This window comes from Lonchura striata, chromosome 1 (assembly GCF_050655825.1).
Source record: "Lonchura striata isolate lonStrDom1 chromosome 1, ASM5065582v1, whole genome shotgun sequence".
NCBI classification, from domain to species: domain Eukaryota; kingdom Metazoa; phylum Chordata; class Aves; order Passeriformes; family Estrildidae; genus Lonchura; species Lonchura striata.
This window is the reverse complement of record NC_140703.1, coordinates 16881052-16904958: the sequence shown is the minus strand read 5'-3', so window position 1 is coordinate 16904958 and position 23907 is coordinate 16881052. Positions and strand designations below refer to the sequence as shown.

At 36.4% G+C, this 23907-nt stretch overlaps 1 protein-coding gene across 5 annotated transcripts in view; it reads left to right on the top strand.

Annotated features, from left to right (window-relative positions):
- EPHA6 (EPH receptor A6) overlaps positions 1–23907 on the top strand; it is a 383007-nt gene that overhangs the window by 10301 nt on the left and 348799 nt on the right. For 4 of the 5 annotated variants that reach the window (XM_021550126.3, XM_021550124.3, XM_021550127.3 and 1 more), the window contains exon 2: positions 16554–16618. The exons of the other annotated variant lie outside the window; for it this stretch is intronic. In XM_021550126.3, coding sequence (XP_021405801.2) covers positions 16554–16618 — 65 coding nt within the window. The remainder of the gene's footprint in view (positions 1–16553; positions 16619–23907) is intronic. 5 annotated transcript variants of the gene reach the window in all.

Genomic DNA, 23907 nt, shown 5'->3' with positions numbered 1-23907 from the left:
GCATAAAGATAATTTGCTGTATGTCAATTTGTATACAAGGATGGCTGAAGTGAATCATCTGTAACTGCACTCAGCTGTGTAAATAAAATGAAAGGTACACTGTAATTCAAAGATGCAGTGTTTGGTTTATATAAAATAATACCCTTCACTTAAGCATTGCTTAGTTAAGGGTCTTCTTTTCTATAGTGTCTGTAGGAAAGGAGAAAGTTACTGAGTTGATGTTCAGTCTGTGGAAATAGGAATTGAAGAACTTTTGCAATAATTTATTTTGCCTTTGACTGTGATTTTGTGTTCTTGAGTCTCTCTCTGACCCAAGTGATTCTTTTTCTGATATCTGGTGTTCTTATCTCCAGATGGGATGTGATTGTACCAAATTCAGTGAATGCATCATCCAAATTACCTAATTATTTGAGTTGTCAGGTAGTAGCTCAGGTTGACTTCACAGTTATTCAACATGGACAAAAAAATTACTTGGAATATTTGGGTTTTGGGGCCTTTATTGCATGGGACATACATTAGAAGTTTTTTGATCTGGTTTAAACTAAGAGAAAACTATGAAAAGAAATGAAGAAATAATCTTGCCATGACATGCTTTATGAATAAAGGAAAATTATTTTTGGTGAGCTTCACGGAGGTAGTGTTCTTTGAGCAGAACATTTATGCAGTTGTGAGGCACATCAGTATGATTTTCATTACACTAAAGTAATGAATTTTTATGACTAAAGCTAAAATAGGAGTGAGCCATCCTTTATTCAGATGGTGAGATGGAACAGTACATTTCTGATAAGGGAGAGGAGGGGAAGAAAATGGGAAGAAAGATGAGAAGATAAAAAATAATCTCATTTTCTGATTTTCTTATGTGAATATTGTAATGTACAGAATTTTGAGTCTAGTCTGGTGGTAAAATAAAAAAGTTTATACAACAGTCTGTAGCTGTAAGCATAGAGATTTGTAGACTCCAAACAGGTTCAAGTGCTTTTAAAAATGTACATAATTTAAAAAATATAAAAATTAAATTAATTCCAGTGTAGGGTAGGAAAGAAATGTTATAAACTTGAATCCATTGATTCTATTTTTATTGCTGAAAACTGCTACAGTTCATAAAATGCAGTTTTACAGGCTATTAGTCCATAATGTGGATTATGCCCTTTGGACACTTATGTTGAAGATAAATGCAGTAGTTTGGAGAGGTCTGTATTGAAATTCTGTGAAGAGGGTTCTGTTATTATTTAAGTTCTTTTTACTGTGAACAAAAAGTAAATGGGTCGGAGGGAGAGGTGACCCTTGGCTTCCAACAGGAAAGGGTCAGTTTGTTATTCAGGAAGTGGCTTCATTTCCATGTTAAGTGAGGAAAATAGGTTGCTGAAACAATACTGGTAATGAAAGTGTTTTTTAATTGTTCTTGAGAGAAAGAATTGTATTTGCATTATAGTGATACCTGCCAAGATTATTTACAGTGTGTTGAGGGTCTCTGTAACACAGGGTTGGGAAAGAGCTTTCTTCCCACAATCAAATGCCTCCAGTGATGCTGTATAAAATTATTAATTTTCATCTTCAATCTAGTTAAGTCATGTTCCCTCATTGCTCCTGTTGGAAGGTTGTTCTGAACTTCAGTGCTGTGAAATTCAAATACATTTATGGGCTGCATTTATTAGTGAGTGGTGCTTATTCATTTATGCTTGTGCTGGCTTTGTCTCAGAACTCAAGAACACCTTTCCATTCTCATCTTTCATCCTGCTCACTGCTATAGCAGAAGTCACCTCTCTTGGGTTTTGGTGTGTGGTTTTCATCTTTAATTCACTATTTCCTGAAAAAAAAAGAGGTGGCCAGAACCACATACAGCTTTGCTGGTGGGATTTTACTGGTACTTTGTGCAATAGTAGTATTTTTTTCATTCTGAATATTGGACAGTTTCTGGGATTTTTTCTGCTTCATTCCCATGTTGTTGGATTGGTCCTTGGTTGGCTTGTCAGCAGTTAATATGCAGATGTCTCATCTTCTCCAGCTGCTTCTAGATTCCCATTTCATGAAGGAATTCTGCTTGGCTCCCCTTGGATTGTCTGATATTTTATATTTAATGGCCTTCCCTCCTTATTATCCCAGAAATTTATTCCTTCTCTCCCCATAGCCTCCCCACCATAGCATTTCATCCTTCAGTTGAGTTGACAATGCCTCCCGACTGTTCCATGACAAAAAATCCCATTAGACCAAGCTTATCTTGGATAAGGAAATTACTTAAATAACAAATAATATCAGTCTCATTACTTATTTTTGAGGAATTACACCACAAATTGCACAGGTAAATCTATTTGTCTCAAAACCATGTCTTTTATGAACTTGCTCACATCTTTAGCTCTGTATTTAAAGCAGCTAAAAACTCTTCTACAGCTTGTTTTATTTTCCTAACCCAGACTTATTTCTGACATTTATACAATGAAATGTACATGATAAGCTAAAATGTTCACTATCAATATGGTGGTGTCATGCAATCAGAAACTTCATTCCATCTTAAAAGAAAACATAAATAGTTTTTATAAATTCAAAACACTTTTTTGTTCGTATAATTCGGAATTAATGCTGAAAGAAGTACTGCTTTCTTGAAGTCACATTGAATGAAATTATCCTCAAATTCAGCTGTTATTTTACCTTAATGTATTATAATTCAGATGTCAGCTTTTTCTTCCATAATTTGATTTTGCTTGGCTATTAGGATTGCTCAGTGCTTACTCTTGTTTTATTGCTTTTAGATGAAATAAATTAAGCTGTGTAGCAATATAAAAGATAATATTCATTGTTATAAATTTGGTATTTACACAAATGAAACATCTTAAATTCCCCCTTCATCTGTTTTAAATTAAGTATGAGATTTAAATCACTTGATCTGATTGAGAGCAAGCACTGGAAATGAAGGGATTGTGGGCAATCAAAAAAGCACTCTATGATTCTGATCAAGGCATTCATTATTGGTGGTGGGAAACAACACTAAACAATAATTGATTGCATTATGGAGAGCGTAGAGAAACCTGCCACGACAAAATATTATATTCATGGGCTGAGAATGATTTTGAACAGGTGGAAAGTGAAAGCAATAGTATTTCCAATTGCTCAGGTATGGTGGTTGCTAGCTCTAGTAGAAAAGGGCCTTTGGATCAGTCTGATTATGAATTTTGTGTGATAAATTTGTATTCAATTTTAAATGTTATCCCCCTTTATAGTTGCTCTTTTAACTAGAGATGTAATAATATATTTAATTTTAAGCATAAAACGTTTCCTTTTAGCTCTGATTATCTCCATCTGACACTTTATAATCCTCAGTAATTATTTTTATAGGCAAAAAAATCAACCCCACACATAAAGTAAAAAAATGCTTGCCCTGAAACTATTCATAGATCCAAGAGTCTCAATTAAATCTATGCTAACTCTCTCAAGGATGTTGTTCACTCCAGAATAGCTCTATCATTATTGAAAATTATACCTTGCTTCTTGCAGACAGCCTTCTGCCATGCAGTCTGAAATGAAAAGTGAAGACAGCTTCAGTTGTCTTAGTTTTAGTGTTCTGGTAAATTGCTGCATTTTGCAAGACATTGATTTAGATTTTTACACAGATCAGTTACTTACAGCGATTTAGAATTTTACACTAATCAGTTGCTGATGATATATTTTGGATTCCAGCTACAGTTGTGGTGACAGGTTTTTTTACTGGAAGTAAATCTGTGCAAAACCTGTTAGCTGCATCCGTTTTCCAGCTCCTGCCTCATTCCTGATGTAGAGAGGATAATAATGGTTTTTTTAACAATGTTCATTGTCTTCCTGTACAGCCTCTAAAGATGTTGCCACTTCTCAGAACCCCTCCTGACTGTGTAGCATTCTCCTGTTTTCCTTCAACTCCAGTTCTGCCTTCTGTTGTGACTTTTTTTTTGCTTTTCAGCATAACATCTCTCTTTCTGGTTTAAATTGAAAGAGGGTAGATTTAGATTGGATATAAAGAAGAGATTCTTTACTGTGAAAGGGTGGTGAAAGACTGGTACAGATTGCCCAGAGGAGTTGTGGCTGCTCCATCCTTGGGAGTGTCCAAGGCCAGGTTGGATGGGTTTTGTAGCAATCTGAAATAGTGGAAGGTGTCCCTGTCAGTGCAGCTGGAATAGATAATCTGTACAGGACCCCCCTGACCTGAACTGTTCTATAATTCTATAATTCTGTGGTATGCTGGATAGCCTTCCCAGACAAACCGAGCATTTTCATTATGTTGTAGTCTTCAGATAGGAGAAAAGAATATTTCTTTTTAAATATTGCCTATTTTTTTGCTTAATAAAGTAATTAATCCCCACAGTCATGGTACTGTTTCTGGCCTTCATGTATGCTCAGACATTTCAGGCAGAACGGGAAAAGAGTGAAAAAAAAAAAGTTTTGAAGAAAAATGTCATAAAGCACTTTTTAATTCAAACATTTCCTTTGTGGTAATTATTGACATGTAAAGGTTCCTGTTTTCTTCACTGGCAGTGTGCATGCATTATTATATAGTCTATATTTGGCATTGCCTGCAGAGTCCCTGGGCAGTGCTCCAGCCATCCTCAGTGACATTGCTCCTGCATCACTGGGTTGTGTAACAGGCACTTTAGTCTCAAGTAGCCCATTGAAGTGGTGCTTTGAGCTAAGTCCCTGAGAGCTGCTGCCTTTCCAGCACTTGACTACTGATGCAATGCTGTACCTGTCTAAATTACTTTATCCAATTAGATTATTTCATGTACTAAAGGAAAAAGAAGGGTGACTATATTTTGTGGAATAGGAGCCAAGTTACTCAACAGTTTACTATATAAATTATAGCATTCTCTTCATTTATCTTTGAAATTTAAATCTCCATTAATGTGTATTAAAAGTATATCATTCAAAGCTGAAAGTCTCTGCATAGTAGAGGTGGGTACTCCATGCTGTCCAGTATTTTAAATTAATTTGATCTTTGTTTAGATAGTCAGACTTATTTCCTGTCAAGTAAGTGACAAGATGCTGTATATTTATTTGTTTATAATGTTAAAAGTCTTGCAAACCTGATTAACTGATAAAAACAGTTGAGCCTTCATGTTGATGTTCCACTGTACATAAAGAGACCAAGATTTTTTAAGGCCGCTGATTGTTGCTATGTACTTTAGCTTGACAGCATGACCTAGTACCTGTAAAATGTTCATGCTGTGAAAACTGGGTGCTTGACACCATAAATTATAAATTAAAAGCTAGTGGAAGAAGGGACAGACTGACAAAGTGGAACAGGGAATTACAAAGCTCAAAAACATTAAACTGACTGGCTGTGTGGATATTTAATCAAAGGAGATAAAAAAAGTTTTAACATCATGAATATGAACCTATAAGATAGCTCTGTGAATATTTATCACAAGACTAACAGTTCTGCTTTCTAAGAGTTGCATTTATTTTGGTATGTTTTTGAAGTTCTGCATTATAAGAAAACATGTAATATAGCTAAATGTTAACTTCATTTTCCAAGTTGCCTTTATGTTCCATCCTGGAAAGTGTTTTTTAATGTAATTTCTGCTGAACTCCTCCTCTCTATATCATGGTCACTTTCTGACTACAGAAGTAAGGCCAAGTGTATTAAGTATTTCTCTTCTCAGGCAGATAACTTATCAAACAAATGAGATACCACTTCAAGAAGCAAAGGAGAAAAACTGATCCATTTGCTTGAGAGCGTTTTACGCACTTGAAAGTCATGGCTGCTTCTGCTTTGATATGCCCAAATCTTGTGGCTCTGCTGATGACTTTCCTCAACTACTGAGAGCTAAAGTCATTACTAACCACATAAGCTCTACCCAGCAGAAAAAAAACCAAACAAATGTAGCCTTAAGAGTCTTCCTCTAGCCTTTGTCTGTCTGTTTCTTGAGTGTCATTGTTGATACATTGCAAGTACAGGGCAGCCTCAGGTGAGATGGAGAGGAACATCAAAAAAAAGTAAAAACCGTGTTGGTTGAGATAAGAATAGTTTAATAATTGAAGCAAAGTAAAATGTAATATAACAACAACAACAATAATAATAATGGTGATGAAGAAGAGCAACAGCAGCTGGAAGTAAAAAGAGAGATAAAACCTAAGAAAAGCAAGTGATGCACAGCTCACTTGCTCATCTCTGTCCAATGCTCAGCCTGCCCCCAAGCACTTCACAGCCAACACCCTTCAGGTAATACATGGAGCATGATGTTCCAGGGTGTGGAATACCCCTTTGGCCAGTTTGGATCACTTGCCTTGGCCATGCTCCCTCCCAGCTTTTTGTGCACTGTCAGAGCATGAGACACTGAAAATTCCTGGACTTGGGTGAGCATTGCCCAGCAACAGCCCAAACATTGCTGTGTTAACTTTATTATTCCCATACTGAATCCAAAACACAGCACTGCACCAGCTGCTAAGAAGAAAATTACCTCTATCCCAGATGAAACCAAGACACTGGGTCAGTAGGGAGATCATAGAGCATGTCTTATTGTTTTAGTAGGAAATACTAACTTTATCCTGTTCATGTGGCAATGCCATAGGTCTGGAGTGGATAATAATAAATGTCCTGTCATTTCTGGAGGCCAATTTGTACATCTTGTGGATGAATTCTGAGTGGTAGTTCAGAGTACAGCTCTGCAGCAGATGGGGACTGAAAACAGATGTGCTTTCGCACCCTCTACACCACTTCATGCAGACAATTTTAACTTTCCTGTTAGCTGGGTAAAGCAGGGAAGTCAGGATCTGCCATTTCTGGGCTGGATTTTTGCTTTGCTTTCTGCATTGTAGCTTTTCTGCCTGCAAAATAATGACAACCCCATTTCATTTTTTATGATTTAAAAATATGGACGGGATGTAAGTAAACTCTGATTTAGCTGCCTGGAGTTAAAAAGTTAGGCTGAACTACAGAAATAGTAGAAGATAGTGTAAATGAATGGTAAATATATGTAAATAAATGGTAAAGTGCGTGGGTCTGTGCAATGCAGAAGAACCCTCCTTCGTGTTTCATGTCTGGAACTTTTCTGACTGTTGTTCCCATGTCTGATTTGCCTGTGTGAGAGTTTCAGACTCCCAGTTCTTGCTCTCAGCCTGTCTGAAGCAGCTCTGAACACACCACCCTCAATACCCTAAAGGGCTCTGCCAAAACTCCTGGACTGGTTCCTTGTCTTATTTCTTAAGCCAGAGATTCTCAAACAGCTCTTCATGGGGCTGTGCTGCCAGTCAAGCATAAACTTTTTTTTTTTTTTCAGTTTTTTCAGCCTTTGTTCCTCTCCTAAGATTTGTCTGTTCTGTTACTTGGAGTCACCAGACTGCTAATTTTTCATTATGGTTATTAAGTGACTACTTGAGTAAGCAGTGGCCATCTGTCCTCTCAGTCCCTATTTGTGACATTATCAGCTGTTCTCTTCAAAACTTCTTTCTTTCAAGGGACTGCTGTGGAACACTCCACACTTCTCACTCCATTTAAAAAGAGACAGATTATGAGGTTGAAAGGTATTTCTGATCAACCTTCCCAGATATTCATTGGGAAAAGGCAGCAAACCTTTGCAGTGCCATTTCATTCTTTACTATTATAGAGGCTGTGTCTCTGGATCAGAGCAGGGCAAGGAAGAATGAGTGCCTAAGGTGGGTTTGATTATGCCCATGAACTCTAGAGGGAAGTTTCTACCCCCCTTGAAGAGGAATTCCCAAAAAGTATGGAGTATAGGAGCAATAGCCGTAGAGTTATTAACTTCATAATTAGTCTGACAGTTATGTATAGGTATTGTTATAATTTTCCAAAAGCTTTTGTATTTTTTTTTTTTTCACTTATGGATATCGCGACATTAACTTTTTGTTTGTTTTATCACTGCCCAATACAAGTATTAAAGTAAAAGACAGAAAATAAACTGCTTGTAAGAATGCAGAGGAAAAAAGTTAACAAAGTGAAAGTTAGCAAAGTGAAGAATATTAAATTTAGCATTAGTCCCAACCTAAGAGAATTGGCTTCAACACACAAGTCATTTACCAGTGCAAGGAAAGATAAATCTGTTTGCCTGAATTTCAGTTGTTTCTAATTTCCCTAATGAAGATATACTTAGGTTAATAAACAGGGCTGACAGAACTGTCAGGTATTTGTGTTCATTTAGGAAATGCTGCCCGGTAATCTACTGTTGACATGAACATGATGGTGAATTGAATATCAATTAGTATTTTCAAGGCAGAATGAAAATTATGAAGTAGGGCAGCTAGGCTCCCATCATCATTTTGTGACTCTTTTTATCAGGATTAGCTCTTGATCTTTTTGTATTACACATGTGAAACCAAAAACATAGAAAATTAATACAGGTCTGGTGGTGTTTTCTGGAGCTGTGAACAGCATTAATTTATCTCACTTCATTTTAACAGCACTTTCTGCTGTAAAGGAGTATCTTAAAGCTGAGTGAATGGTAAGAAAACATTGTTTCCCTGGTACCTAAACTCCTTTTTTCCCATCTCATTCTTTGAGAGGAGCACACTAAAGTGGAGCAATCTGCCTCTGCCTGCCAGGACTTCCTCAGTTCTGTGCTGGCTGCCTGTCCTGCAGGGCTGACATTGCAGAGCCCCCCTGGTGCATTACAAACGTGGGAGTTTGTAATCCCTCCTGGCTGAGCTGTGCATTTCACAACCCTCTCCTGCCTTGCTTTCCCGTCTGAAAGTGCACTGATCAACAAAATCACTCTGAAATCACTTTGACACTGCTCTTGGGGAAAAAGCTCTGTTACAGGCTAGGAGAGATAGGACATTACCTACTCATTTTCCATTCCACAATTACCTGAGGAAAACTTGGGGCCTCATCTATTTCTGAGGTAAACCCATTTATGTTGGATGTGAGAATGCTTTCTTTTTACCTCAGTAGTTTTATTTTTTCTTGTTTGATGAGTAAGACTCACATGGGAGAAGCAAATGCCTATGTGAGACCTCAAAATAGGAAATGTTTACAGCTGTCCTAGAGCAAAATAAGCTTCTGGGTGGCAGAATAAGTAGTTAAGATCCAGCCATATAGAATTTGGAGTTGTAACTGCTATCCTAGAAAGATTTCAGTGCAGAAATTGTCATGTGTTTCTGCACTGACAGATTTTCTCCATGCATTTGGTGCCACTGAATGTATCAAGTGGATTTCCAAGGCTTCATCTGGTATTCCTGAAATAAAACTTGGAATCCACCTTACTGGGGAAGACTGTATCTATTATTGATTGTTATTACATGCCTTTAACTGATAAATTGTTGAATTTCTCCCACCACTTTGATATCTTTTCTGGAGTTATAGACAGGGATTAAAATAATGGAAAGAAGTAGAACACAAAATAGTGCTGTTATTTCTTGTGGGTGAAAGAATTCATGTTGATTGAAAATAACTCTTGTTTTAGGTATTTATAAATTGTAATTCACAGTAATTGATTATCAGATATTTTGATAGGTGTTCAAAATATTGCAGATGCTTCTTTTACAGTGAAATGGCATTGGTAAGGGAGGGAAATGCTCTTGTTAAAATATATTTGTGGTTGGAAACTTTAAACCTTGAAGTTAACTTAGAGCTTGCCAATTTTTAAAAAAATCTTCATTTAAATCCTACTTTCAGAAAGACAGGTGTAACTGATGTAACTGAGGGGTCTGCAATGGTTGGCAATGCTAATAATGATACAACATGAGCATAAAGCATGTTGATTTTTAACATGAGAATGGAAGAAAGTATGAAAAAGAATGTAGTAAAACTGAAACATTGAGTATGAAAATGTTGTTTTCCATTCCATAGAGAGATGGAGCAGTAGGGTTACAGCAGCCTTCTCCTTCTCCTCTAAAGAGAACATGCATCATTGCATATGGAAAGGATCATTTTATTAGCTCTGTAATGTGATAAATTTTAATTTCATTTTAAAAATGACCTTGCTAAGAAATAGGTAAGAATGTGTTCTAGGAAAAAAGGTTGAATGTAAAAGGTGAGTGGGAACTTTTCTTCCCCCCCCCCCCACCAAAAGAGCCATTGTTTGTTTTATCTTGTTTTCTCCGAGCCACAGGATCTCAAATTACATTTATCCAGGAAGTTGTAGGCAACAGTAAGACAGAAACACGTATCTGAAGCAAATGAGAAAAGAGGGGAAATCATTCCTAAAGCATCTGTATGTAATGTATGGAAAGAAAAATGGTGCTGTGGGGTAATTGGGTTTTGAAGATTCTCACTGGAGACCTCGTGTAATGGAGTAAAACAGTACCAAGATAAAGACAGGCATTTATCCAATATAACCCCATCTAATAATGTTGAAAATTTCTTAGCACTGACAAGATGAATGTATCTTGACTGGGCTGTCTGGCCAGTTCTCATTCATCAGAAGATAATTTTAAAAGTTTTTGTGTGAGTGTGCAAATATGAGAATAAGAAAGGTCAAGGGGAAATTCTTTTTAAAAGTTCTTGATGGGGAAATCACTGATCAGTAACAAAAGGCCAGTTTTGGATAACAGCTGAGCCTACATTAGAGATAACATTAGAGGAAAGCAGAAACTAGAATTATGAACATTTCTCATCATTAATGGAAAAGAGAGGATACATGTGGAAATTAGCACATGTTAGAAAATACCTAGTGTAGAAAACTGAAAGTAAAAAGTATGTTAGGTAAATGCCCAAGTCTCACAACACTCAGGATAATGGGAATTTCTCTATTGCATTATGAATAAAAATGTTTGTGTGAATGGTATTGAACTATATTTAGAAAGAGGCAGAAAATAATGTGCTTGAAATTGGGAAATAGAAATTAGTGATTTATTCATATAACATGAAGAATATGAAGTATTCCCCATCTGGTGTAAATAATTCTCTTCCAAGAGTCCTGAAAGAATTGGCTGAGGACATCTCTGGGCTATTGATGGTAAATTTAATGAGTTCAGGGACTCGGGGAATTCAGGAAAAGCGTAGGTGTTAGAGTTGTGGTTTGAAAAGAAAAGGGAAGCACCATTAACCAGGTAACTAGATTTTTATAAAACTCACATTTGGAAAAGTCATTTATCTCCCCTGCTCTGCCCCAAGGCAGCAGGAGATTATGCAGAAACCAGGCCTGACAGTGTTCAAGGTGTCTTAAAAGCCTCCTGGAGAGGAGATTCCCCAGTTTCCCAATTAGTCACAGCTCTCCCTCTTCTTTGTAGGGTAGCAAGGATTTTCTTGGAGTCTGACATAAAACTCTTGGAAATGTTGAGGAGAGTGGGAGGATTACTCTCTCTATTTTGCTGGCTCTAATCCCGCTTATCTCAGGCAAGCAGCATTGTCAATACTTTGTTTACTCTCTGATTTGCTGTGACTCCTGTACACTTCCCTGGCAGAATTGCTATCTAGACAGGTGCTCCTCATACTTTATTACTGCATCTCATTAATCTTGCCTAAACCAGATAGCTATTGAATGCAAAATAATGAAATTATGGAAAAGGATTCTATTGATATGTGTATAATTAATGCCAGTTTATTTGGTTTATGGAAAGCAGGCCTGGTCATAAAACCAAGCATTTAAATATTTTTTCCCAGTTGATTGCACGTTAATTACCAAGGTAACTTGGATATTGCCTATCCCCTTCTTCTTTCTTGTCTTCCTCAGGCAGGCAAGCCACGGCAGTAATAATATGCTGAGATTTTTTTATATTATAACAGACTGTGATTGACTCTTCTGACAGTTAAGCTTAATTTTTTCTACCAAATGGGTTTTTAAAAAACCCCTGAGGTCTAAGGAGCCTTAAAATAGTTTTAGTGACTGTTAAATCACAGAATTTGAGATATTAGTTATACGCCAATATTCTAACATTTTTCATTAGTGACATGAAAACAAATATAAACTCAATACCTGACAGAAGAGCAGTAAATAACAAAAGAAGGAGGATGTGCAGACAGGGAGGAGCCTTTATCACTTAGTAAAGGTCAGCCCTTGCAAATGAAATTTGTTTTAGTATAAACCAATGGATCTTTGTACATTCAAGAGAAAAAAATATAACCCAAACTGAAAAAAAAAAAAATTATGAAAAGGAGTGAATCTGTACAGGACAGTGATCTTGTAGAGTAGTAACAGCATATGAGTGCAGTACTGCAGCAAAAAAAATAGGCTAATGTGACCCTGGATTATAAACAGGATATAAAAATAACCAGGACTCTTAATACATGTTAAAAGGAATGATTTCAGAATACTGCATGTGATCCTCTTCCTAAAAATGAAAAAAAAAAACAACCAAACCATAAATCCTGAAAGAAAGTACAGACACTTCAGAAGACAGCAACAACTCTCTTGAGAGCTGGAAGTGAGAGACTTCAAAAGCTCTGTGTGTTTGCCTTATAAATATAAACTTTGCAGTCAATAATAATGTTCTCAGGGACAAAAAAAGGTGCTAGTTTTGCCCATTTCTGGGGATCATCTGTAACGTCTCCCTACCTTGCTGGAAGATACTGAAACTCTCAGGGTTTTGTTGTGGGTTTTTTTTTTTTTTTGTTGTTGTTGTTGTTTTTTTTTTTGTGTGTCTGTTTTACATAGTACAAATGAGATGTTCCTGAGTTATTAGTGCTACCTTCAGAAATTTGCTGTGTATTGCTTTGCTTTCCTTGCAAATCTTAGGCTTACCCACTCTAGAGGTAACAGTGAAATGTTTAAAATTAGCAGATCAAACTGGGTGATCCAATATCAGATTGTTATTCCATGAAGTTGGCCAAAATCCTGTATTAACTGTATTCATTCACACATACCCTGTCTGGAGATGTGTAAACAAAAGAAGAAAATAAACTAGTGAAATGAATGTTTGAAAGGCTTTTTTCCTTGGTTGTACAGACAGGATTGCAGAGTTCATCTTTAGAAGAGTATTTTGGAATGAAAATTAAAATTCCACCCTGTCACTCCTTGGAGCTCTGCTTGTCGTAATCCTAGGTAAAACAGTTTCCTTGGGACCAGCTAAAACCTCTGAAAAGATTAATTTCAGTTGTAAAGTCTAATAATAGCAGTGTAAGATAATGTCCAGAAAAAAGGAAACTGAAGTTCAATATGACATAATGAATAATAATAATATATATTAAAGTAGGTGCTGGAAAAAAAGAGCTAAACACTTCTATGAATGAATGAAATGTGCAGGTAATTAAACAATAGGCTTGCAGATGTATGTTCAAGTCGGTATACTATTCTGCAAGTGTTAGTATCCCCAGTTCAGTTATTCAAGAAAGGACATTTAAGTGCTAAATCTGAGTTCTTTTTATCTGAAGAGTTTTTTCAAAAGGGTCTTGGTGTTCATTTTGAATTGTGACATGACTTTGTACTGGCAGACCTAAACTCTTGTTCACTGTGCAAGTTTTAGAGCCATCACCTCAGAAAAATGCCTGCTAAAAGCGGAGGTTGGATGTCTCAAATGTCAATAACATTGCTGAGTCTCAACCAGTGTACTCAGAGCTTTTCCCATAAAATATTCACTGCAGTAGTTCCAGACACACTTATATTTATGCTGGCAGCTAATGGCTTGTCCATAATCAACACTTTTTATTTTTTAAGAAAGATGGAGCATTTTATGGCATACAAAGGAGCATAAATAAGTAAATGTTGGGACAAGGGTCAATAAGTATGACTTTGTGATTCCATTAGCTTTTTAGGGAATTTTCTCATTATAACCTTCATAGGAATAGTGCCCACCATCTTTTTTTAGTCTCTTTGCATATGAATTTCCAGTTCTTCTGAAACTTTCCCTATCCTGCAGGTAGAGAGGAAGCCTCCACTCCTGTGTGTAATTCAGATGTTTACATGCTGGCACTCCTCTTAGCCTGGAGTGCTTTGGCAGAGGGATTTTCTGCCATAAGAGCTGTGAGTTGGAAGCGCCTTGGCAGTGCAGATTTGTCTGCCATCAGGTCTGTGCTGCTGGGGATAGGCTGCTTCTTAATCACCTCGTTTAAATATAGCTTGGGTGTCTGTCCCACACTGAAGTCTAGCATGTAGAGATCTCCAAACCTCTGAAGTGCTCAAGGATTTTATTGCTTTATCTGGGTCCTCATTTGAATAGCAGACTCTCTTGAAATCCACAGCTTCACAGGAGTTTGTGTTTCTTTGGCACAAACATAAGGTTTACTTGATATTTCTGTATTTGCACATTTTTGATTGATAATTATTTTATGTCTTGTAATATGAGTCTTGTTAGAAAGACAGTATTTTCATTTTTATGATTTTTATTTCTGACTCTGAAGGTGATACCATTGCAGTTCTGGTTAGTAGTTGTTTGGTGGTTTGAATTCTCCAGTTGGAGAATTCCCCAATTTGTTTGAATTTTCCAGTTCTTACAGATTTGGTAGCTACAGGTGAAAATATGTGAGCATTCAAATGCCTTGGTATGTCAAATGTATCAAAAATTGTATTTTAACAAAACTCAATTGGGGATATTTGGTAAATATGAGGAATATCATTAGATCATGGCTCAACTAAATCTAAACTTAATATACTTACAGTGATGAATTTCCTCTAGTCTTTAATTTTTTTAATGTATAGCTTTGAGCCTTCAAGTAGTACTTGATTAATTCAGGCAAGGAATTCATTAATTCAGGCTCCACTGAAGAAATGAATTCGTTTTCCTTTCTATATTTTGGGTCTTGTTCCATAGAAGTATTAATTTTGAATACCTGGATGATGTTGATTAAATTACAGTCTTGCTACCACAAAAATTGTAAAACTGAAATGATACTTCAAACCCTAATTAATGCTGCTCATAGAAAAATTTATTTCTGCCTGCAGGTCTGTAGGAATAGCACTTGACAAAGTGCAAGATATAACTTGAAACTCAGCTGGAAACAAAGGACATAATAAATAGTCCATGTTTTCTGGGTGGAGAGAGGATGGGGGGAGAGATGGAAAGAAGAAATCAAACACCTAAGATGAACTTAAATATTCTCAGAAAGTTGCTGAGCAGTTGTTCCTCTCTATAAAAAAGAAATGTGTAAACCCAGTTTGGTGTTTTTTTTGGTTTTTTTTTTTTTTTTTGAGGTAACAGATCCCCAGTTATAATCAACTTAAAAGTTTTACACGCATCAAATGTCAAGTGAGAAGATGTTTTTTTTGTCTCTTCCACAAGAGCATGGTAGCCTGACACAAGCAGACAATACTATGACAGCTGTAAATCACAGCTTTTTAAGCAAGTGGAAGACAGCAGTAGTCTCAATGAGGATAGTGATGCTTATTTTTTTTTTAAGTAAAATAGGGCTTGTAAAAGGTTATTAATTTATACTCATATTATTCACAAAGCTTCATACAGTGAAGTGGTGAAGAAGTGGAGAGCAGAATACTCCCCTTTGTTGAATATATTTTAAAAATGTCATTTTTTCTTCACATGAACCATTGATCTTTTACGTGATTTATGTTGAGCTTTTTACTTGCCTGTAAGTCTGTCGACAAGACAGCAAACTTCAGTTTCAGGTTAAAAGTCACCATCCATTCAAATGTACAGATGCCCTAAGTGTCACTTGTACAAAAGAGAAGGGAAGATGCTGGGTCAGGTTCCCTCTGATAATCTTCCAAGTTCAGTGTCCGTACCAAGGTGCCTTTTCCATAAGGCAGAAGAGCATGACCTGGCTTCTGCTGCTGCTGTACTGCTTTCTAGAAACATGTTATAGATAGCTGTCCACTGATTATTTGGACAGACAAGAGGTAGAAGATAGCACACAGCAATATAAACCCCACAAATATGTGGATAGTGGGGTAATTTTTCCAATTAATCGCTTAATTATTTTTCTCCATCATTTAACCATTCAAAGAAGAACTGGAATTAGTGGGCTGTAAGGAGCAACTCAGCAATCAAAACACACCAACTCAATAATTACAATAAACTGCCCTGTATAACACTTAATTTTGTGTTTAAATCCTAATATAGATTTCTGAAGTTAGAGGGTCGGATGAAACAATTCCATTAGAGGGCGGTAGTACCTGTGGGTGAAATGTCTCATGTGCTACATATATTTTCTTTAGCATCAGTGAGTGGAAGTGAAAAAGGATGTTAATGTAATTTAACATTAAAATTATGCAGAAACATTTTGTAATATACAATAATGCACATCCTATCATATATCAAAAAAATCAAACATGAATATGACAGAAGTGATGCAAAATATATGCAACTGATATTAACACTGTGACACTCCATCCAAGAAAGAAACTGAAGTTGCTTGTCTTTCTATGTTCTCAGTTTGTAAATTGTATAACTTTACTTCTGGGAAGTTTATGGGTCTCATAAAAGAAATCTTATTTTTGAAACTGTATTTTATTAGCTTTAATGCTGCAGACTTTCCAGATTTCCAGGCAAGGGATTGCAGAAATGTGCATGTTTGATCACGCGTCTTTTAGTGGTTAAATATCAGTAGTGTTCTGTGATTTGGCAATGATTTCTTCAAAAGATTTAGGGTTTTTTATGAGTTTTGAGACTTTTTTTAGGTAAGAAATGTAAGCCATGAAAGCCCAAATGAGGCTGCCTAACATGGCATGTTAGTTCTTCCTGTTTTAATACTTTGCTGTGTCTAATCCAAGCAATACCACAAACAGCATTTCTTTTTCCATTTTCAGTTGTGTTACTTGATACTACAACTGCCCTTGGAGAACTAGGATGGAAAACATTTCCCTTAAATGGGGTAAGTCTAACCATTTTGGTTTTTTCTGGATTTTGGCATTCTGAAACTCTGGAAGTAAATGGCTCTCCTACCTGGGTGAATATTCTTGAAATATAGACTTACCTGAAAGATTTTAATTGTTCTTGGGACTGGAGCTGCCTGTGTTGTGAGTAGAAATTACAGATGCAAGAAAGACAAGAGTACACATTGTTATCATTATTATGTTATTTTGCTTTTCTGAGTACTAAATATCTATCTTACTTTAAATCCAATTGTAACTGTTATAAACCATAAAGTTTCATTTAAAAAATCCTGTGCTAGAGGAATGTGTTACAATTTTTTTTTTTTTTTTTTTTTTTTTTTGGTGAAATAAAAGGAAAAATAATTTTCTGTTTTGCAAATTGGAACAAAAATTTTATTGTTTATTTGAGAAGCAGTATGGACTTTAGCATCTGATAATATGGCATCAGATTACCTAAATCAGAAAAATGAAAACATTAATAGTGTCTGTTGTCCTTGGGGAGAGTGAGCATGGGGTAGAGCAACATTTTTACTCTCTGAAGTTCAACCATCAGTGCTCTGCCAGTGGCTGCACTTTCAGAACCTGTTTTTTTTCTTTCCACCCAGCTAATGCATGTCACAGGGTGTCAGGGGCATTTGGAGTTTAACTTTTAAAGTAAGATGCACTATTCTGGAGCATTTAACATGTTCTGCATCAACTTGTATTTCTGATGTCACTGTACATACTGTGTATCACTTATTTTTATACTAGTTTGCATTATCTCATGATTCTTGTGTATGAGGCATATAATTACTTGCTTCTCTGAAATGAGCTCAGAAAATACTCTTTTTCTGAGAGAAACATCTTGTTCCATTTTCAGTCATTTTATTTGCCATGTTCTGTTCCAGAAGGAAGTAGAAACTGTCTACCCTCAGCACCTTAATAATCCATTTTTATAAAATGCCTTCTGTGTCTTTGCCTTTGGGGATTTCAAACCATATGACATTTCTTAATCTCAGCCTGTTTTCAACTTTATGGATTACTCTTTTTCTTTGTATTCCTAGGCATAATTTCCATCTCTCACTGATACTTCCATGTTTTACATTTTGTATGCAGTCTCATGCAATCTGAGTTACAATTGTGAAAGTTTTGTTTCCTTTAAAAATCCCAGACAAAGTAAATATTGGCATACACCACAATGAGAAATGAATCAAGGAATTTTTGCTCTAGCAAAAAGTACGGACTGTCATCTACCATGATGAGAAAATCCAGTGTTTTGCTTGAGCACTGGGATGAGCTCCACTGTAGTGCCCAGTACACTTGGAAAGCACACTAGATATAATTGCAGTTATTGTGTAAATTCTTAAAAGCTTTAAGTACTCCAAAATAGCCACAATATACAAGCACAAAAACATGTGCTCTCCAAGTTAATTTAAAACACAGCTATTATAACATGTAATTTTTATTTCATCACACATACCCTAGAACAATAGTTTTGCAGCCTCATAGGGGTTTTGGGTATCTTAGGACCACTGCTGTATATTAAGAACTGGTAGCACTTACTAGAATACATAAAGGAGTTTGCATTTCAGTAAGAACCTGGGATTCAATTATTAAAATATTTCCTAAAAATGTACAAAGTGGTTTGAAAAAACAAAAAGACCTAGAGTAAATACAAGGCAGAAAAACAGTTTGTAGCTCAAAATCATAGAATCATTTATGAATGATGTGAATCTTTATGAATAGAATCATTATCATAGAATCATTATGAAAAGACCTTTCAGATCACTGAGTCCACCTGTTAACCCAAGACCACCATGTTCACCACGTCCCCAAATGCCACAGTCACAGACTTTCTGAACACTTCAGGAATGGTGATTTATATCTACAGTGCTACCTCATCTGATTTACTCCTGTATCCTGATATAATCCAGAATATGGCACAATCATTGGTGTGATTGAGATTATCACTGCAGAGATAAGAATCTGTTTTGTCCCATGATGGGCTCAATATGATTTTCTTGTTTCCTGAAGGAGACTGACAGATTTTGAATTGTTGGTGATTTTTGAAAGAAATTTTTGTTCAGTTACTATTGAAATCTAATGTTTTACTTTAATCAAACCTTTTATTAAAAAGCATTTGCATAGTGTTTATGTGTGTAAGAAAAATGTCATTGACATATGATTACTGCTCTGCTGAACATTTTTGATGTTAGGAGGATGGGATGATGGGTTTTCCTGAGCCTGTGACATTAGCAGAAGTCATTAATTTACTGGCACACTCAGTCACAAGGAATGTTTTCATTAAATTGAAGAGCAACTGATATAATAATGCTTGGGATTTGGGTAATATTGAGTATGCCTCTGAGATTTTAAACTAACAGGCCAGGGTGAAGTGGGATAAAAAAATCAGGAGGTTCTTTTGGAACTTGCACAACCTTAACCTTTGCCTCCCAAACTTTTTATTTACAGTAGATTCATGACATAACATTTGTAAGCTTTCAGCAGTTTTAGTCATCATTGAGCTGAGAAGATTACTGTGTTACCTATGTCTTGGGAATATAATGTGTGATTTTTTAATATGATGTGTAATTTTTTAATGTTTTTAAATTTTCTTCCCAGTTATTTGTGCATTATTCCTGAAGCATGAAAATGCAATATTTTTTTTCTTACAAATGTATTTTATTTGTGTGTCATATTTTTTTCCCTGTATTTTGAACAGGTCATAAATTTAGTGCTTAGAGCTACAAAAATGCAGCATAAAACATTAATATCTCTGAGGTCAATAGCATCAACTTTTTGTTCCAGTTTAGCTTCTTAGTGATGGGCTTTCTAAAATTTCTGCCTTAATAATGGACACATCTGATACTTCCTCTGTTCTTTAGGCTATAGTTCAAAATGACCGATTGATTTATGAAAAAGCATGTACTATGAAAGGAGATCCTTACTCACCAAACTGTCATTCCATAACCTTGAAAATATAGAACAGAGGTTTGGGGTTTTTTGATTGGTACAAAAAATGGAAGACAGAAGTTCATGTGTTTCAGAATGGTAGCTGGTGGGCAGGCTCAAGTGCTCAAGTGCATGTGAAGTAAAGTGCAGCATTCTCACCACAGTCAGTTTGCTCACCGTGGAGACACAGGAACTAGGAAAGGGATGAAAAAAAATCTGAAAGTCCAGCTGAAATGCAGTGGTCCACAACCTTTACACATTAGCAGTAATATTAATAAAATAAGGTTGGTGAGGTATTTTCCTTCTTTCTTCAACATAACTTAAAAAATATATTATCTATTTCCTATTGCATTAACCATTGCAAAACAATTTTGTGAGTAAAGTTTGCTCAGACTGTTGTATTAAGGACCTGTCCAGTCCTGATACATTTCTGCCGTAGAATCATAAAATGGTTTGGGTTGGAATGAAGCTCAAAGATTGTCCAGTTTGAACTCCCTGCCATGGGCAGGAGGGCGCAGGACCACACTGCTCAAACTCAGACCATCCAGTCTGCCCTTGAACACTTCCAGGGATGGGGCAGCCATAGCTTTTCTGGGCAACCTGTGCCAGGGCCTCCCCACCCTCACAGGAAAGAACTTCTTCCCAACACCCAATCTAAACCTCCTCTCTTTCTGTTTAGAGCCATAGCTCTCGTCATATCACTCTGTGTCTTTGTGGAAAGTCTCTCTCCAGCTCTCTTGTGGCACTGGAAGGTGCTGTAAAGTCCCTCCACGGGCTTCTCTTCTCAGGCTGAACAAGTCCAACTTGTGTGTAGCAACTCCAAAAATCAGTTTAAAAGGAGGACAAGGTGACTCACAGCACAAAGCTGTGAGACATTTACATGTGGAAAAGACTTATAAAAGCTATCTTGACTTGTCATTGTAGACACAATGTATGGCCTCAGCAGTAAAGAACCTTCTAGAAGTCCTCTAAATTATTTGACAACTCTGTGAGTGATGAAACTACTTTAGATTCCACAATTATTTGAATAGTTTCCTTGTCAATTGGTAATTTACCTATTGATCTATCTAGGGAAATAATTCTAGTTTGAATATCTTGTTTCTGGAGGGGATTAAAATATTTTTTAATAACAGTTGCTAATATACAGTAATACTGTTCTTCCTGTGTTATGATTTTTTCAAGACTAATCTTGTTATAGTACTGATGTTTTTCCCTACCAGACTGTTTATATTACCCTCTCTGTTAAAATAATTGTTTCACAGTAAATGCATTTATCAACAATCTATTTTTAGCTGATTCTTAGCTAATTAGGGGACATTTATGTAGTTTATGGTATCAAGAGTTTTGAATGGCTTGGTACTGTTTGTCACAGATGGCACTGATGTTTTCCTGTGCCGGCCTGCAAACATTTCTTTCAATGCACCTGCATCCATTTTCACCTTCATCTTTTAAATATCTCAGAAAGAATTTCATATTTCAGAACATTCTTCTACAATACTTAACATTTTTAACTATTCATTTCCTTAAGTAGACTGTCTTTGTATTTATAAATGTAAGGAAGTTTATATACTTAATACTTATTTTCTAAATAAAACAATTATGTGTTCTCAGCACTGTTTTGGTCACCAGTATAAACATAGCACCAAAGGGCAGCTGAAAAGAAATTAACTCTGTCCCAGAGAGACACAAGAAACACAATTCAATTCAAGTTGTGTGAAACTTACCAGGATAAAACAGCAATACCCTAAAAAGACTTCTATCTGAAAGTATTTCACTTTTCTTCTAAACAAATTGTAGAGTCATTTGGGCTGGAAGTGATTTGGATCACTGAGTCTGCAAATTAACACTGCCAAGTCCCTCACTAGGCCATGTCCATAAGTGCCACATTGACGTGGCTTCGCACATCTCCAGGGCTGAGGACTCAACTGCATCCCTGGACAGTTCCAATGCCTGGTAACCTTTTCCATGAAAAAAAAAAAAAATCCTAATGTCCAATCTAAATCTTCTCTGGTGCAACTTCAGGCCATCTCCTCTCATTGTGCCACTTGTTCCCTGGGAGAAGAGACCAAGCCCTGCCTGGCTACCCCCTCCTTTCAGGTGGTTGTAGAGAGTGGTAAGGTCCCTCCTGAGCCTCCTTTTCTCCAGGATGAACCCCCCCAGCTCCTCTAGTGGCTTCTCACAACACTTCAGACCCTTCCCCAGCTCCATTCCCCTCTCTGGACACTCTCCAGCCCCTCGATGTCCTTCTTGTCTTGGAGGGCCCAAAACTGGACACAAGATTCAAATTGTGCCAAGTACAGGGGGACAATCCCTGCCCTGCTCCTGCTGGCCACACTATTCTTGCTTCAGGCCAGGAAGCCATTGGCCTCCTTGGCCACCTGGGCACACTGAACAGTCTGTGGAACAGAGAACTGCAGCTCTGTGGGGAGATGCTGCAGAAGTAGCAAGAAGTTTTAACTAAGAACTGAGGATGTTTTTAGTGGGGAAAAAAAAAAAAACATCTGAAAGTTTAAGTTCTTCCCCCTGTTATAGCAATTCAGCTGTGGTAAAGATATGTAGTTAGATCTGTGAAAGCTCACCAGCAGAATTTCAGAGGTGTTACAGACGCTGCGGTTTTAATAAGAACTTTATAAAAGGTAGGGATTTAGCTGTCAGAACATTTAACAGGGATGAAGGGAAGGAAGCTAATCAGATTTTCACACAATATGGGGAATTTACAGAGATGACATTAAGAAAAAATATTGGCAGTCACGTATTTGAGCTGTAATTTGGGCATAATCAGATACCATCCTCTGCAATGCCATATTTAGAATCTTTTTTGACAGTCAAGTCATTATTTGAGGAAAAAGGTTAAATCAAGGGGTAAGTTTTTTGAGAGTGATTTCCATCTGCAGAGATTAAACAATAAGGTATATCCATGATCTAGTTAAATGGCTAGGAAAGCTTTCTTAAAGGAGTTGCAGTTGCTCAATATAAGACAGCTTGCTTGTGAGAGTCCAGTTTCCATGTTGCTTTTAGAAGCATCTCTTATACCATAAGGGCTTTTCTCGAAAACTGAATGTTTCAGAAACTGTCAGTGGCCAGGTAGATTGGTGCATGTCTAAATTTTTGAGTTCGCTTGTATTTCCTAGTAAAATGGAAAAAATCTTAATTTTCTTGGAAAACCCAGGGGCCACAGAATTAACTGTGGCTGTGCTGGGAACTTTGAGTCTGCTGGATGGATGCAGGGTTATTGTAGCATGGTCCACCAGAACAGGTAAATTCACAAAATTTGCTAGACACTGCAATGTGATCATATTTGTCACCCTCAGTTTTTTTGTACATACACTTGAGCAGTATGCTGATTATTTTGTGTGTGGAACATCTAATTGCAGATTTCACAGAGGCTTGACTAAATACAGGGTTGTGTTCTTATTTGGATATTGCAAACACATTTTGGACCCACTGGTGCTTGCCACTTGCCAGACCTAAAACATTCCTAGCCTAATGACATGTCGTAAATTAAAAACAAAACAAAACAAAAAAAAACACCCAGAAAACCCAGCCTCCCAGAAAAAAAACAAACCAACCAAACAAAAGCTAAATACAAACCTACAAACCACTTAGAGGGAAACAGATATAATGGAGGAGGATTATAAACAAATTTGTATACTCCAGTACAGAACAGCCATATACTTATAGCTCATATATAATCTGTAATAGTAGCTGTTTATAGAAGTAGTCTCTGAACTGCTCAACCAAATGCAATTCATTGTATTTTTAGTGTTATTATGTGGTAAACTTGAACTTGATGATAGTAACATTGCATATATTTTTTGCATTAATTTTCCATTCCTGTTTAATTTAAATAGTCTTGTGTAGATACATACTCCTAGTAAAGGCAAAATTTATTGTATATATTGATTATTTTTCATTGTGTATTGTATATTATATAGCAAAGGAGGGCAAAGACTGGCAGTAGCAGTATTTCTATTTTCTATTGTGTTTCTCATTATATATGTGTGAGAACCATTCTAACTGGTGGAGCACAGCAAAGACTTAAGTTTTTTAGTTGTGCAGGACCACAGAATGAATGCTAATTCTGTTGTTTTGTTTTGTTGGTTTTTTTTTTTTTTAATAGGCTGGTTGGAAATTTAAATAATTAAGAGTACTATGCATGGTCTGCACATTGATGCACTCAGTGCACAAAAAATAGCTTTTAAGTTTGTGTAGGCTGCACATTCATCTTTTGCATTCACAAGTTGGCAATATTTTGGCTTACCAAAGAGGGCAGTAAGGAAGAAAAAAAAGAAAGAAAGTATAATTTAGTGAAAATTAACACATTCTTACCTTTTTTTTTTTCTAGAGTAGAGGAAGA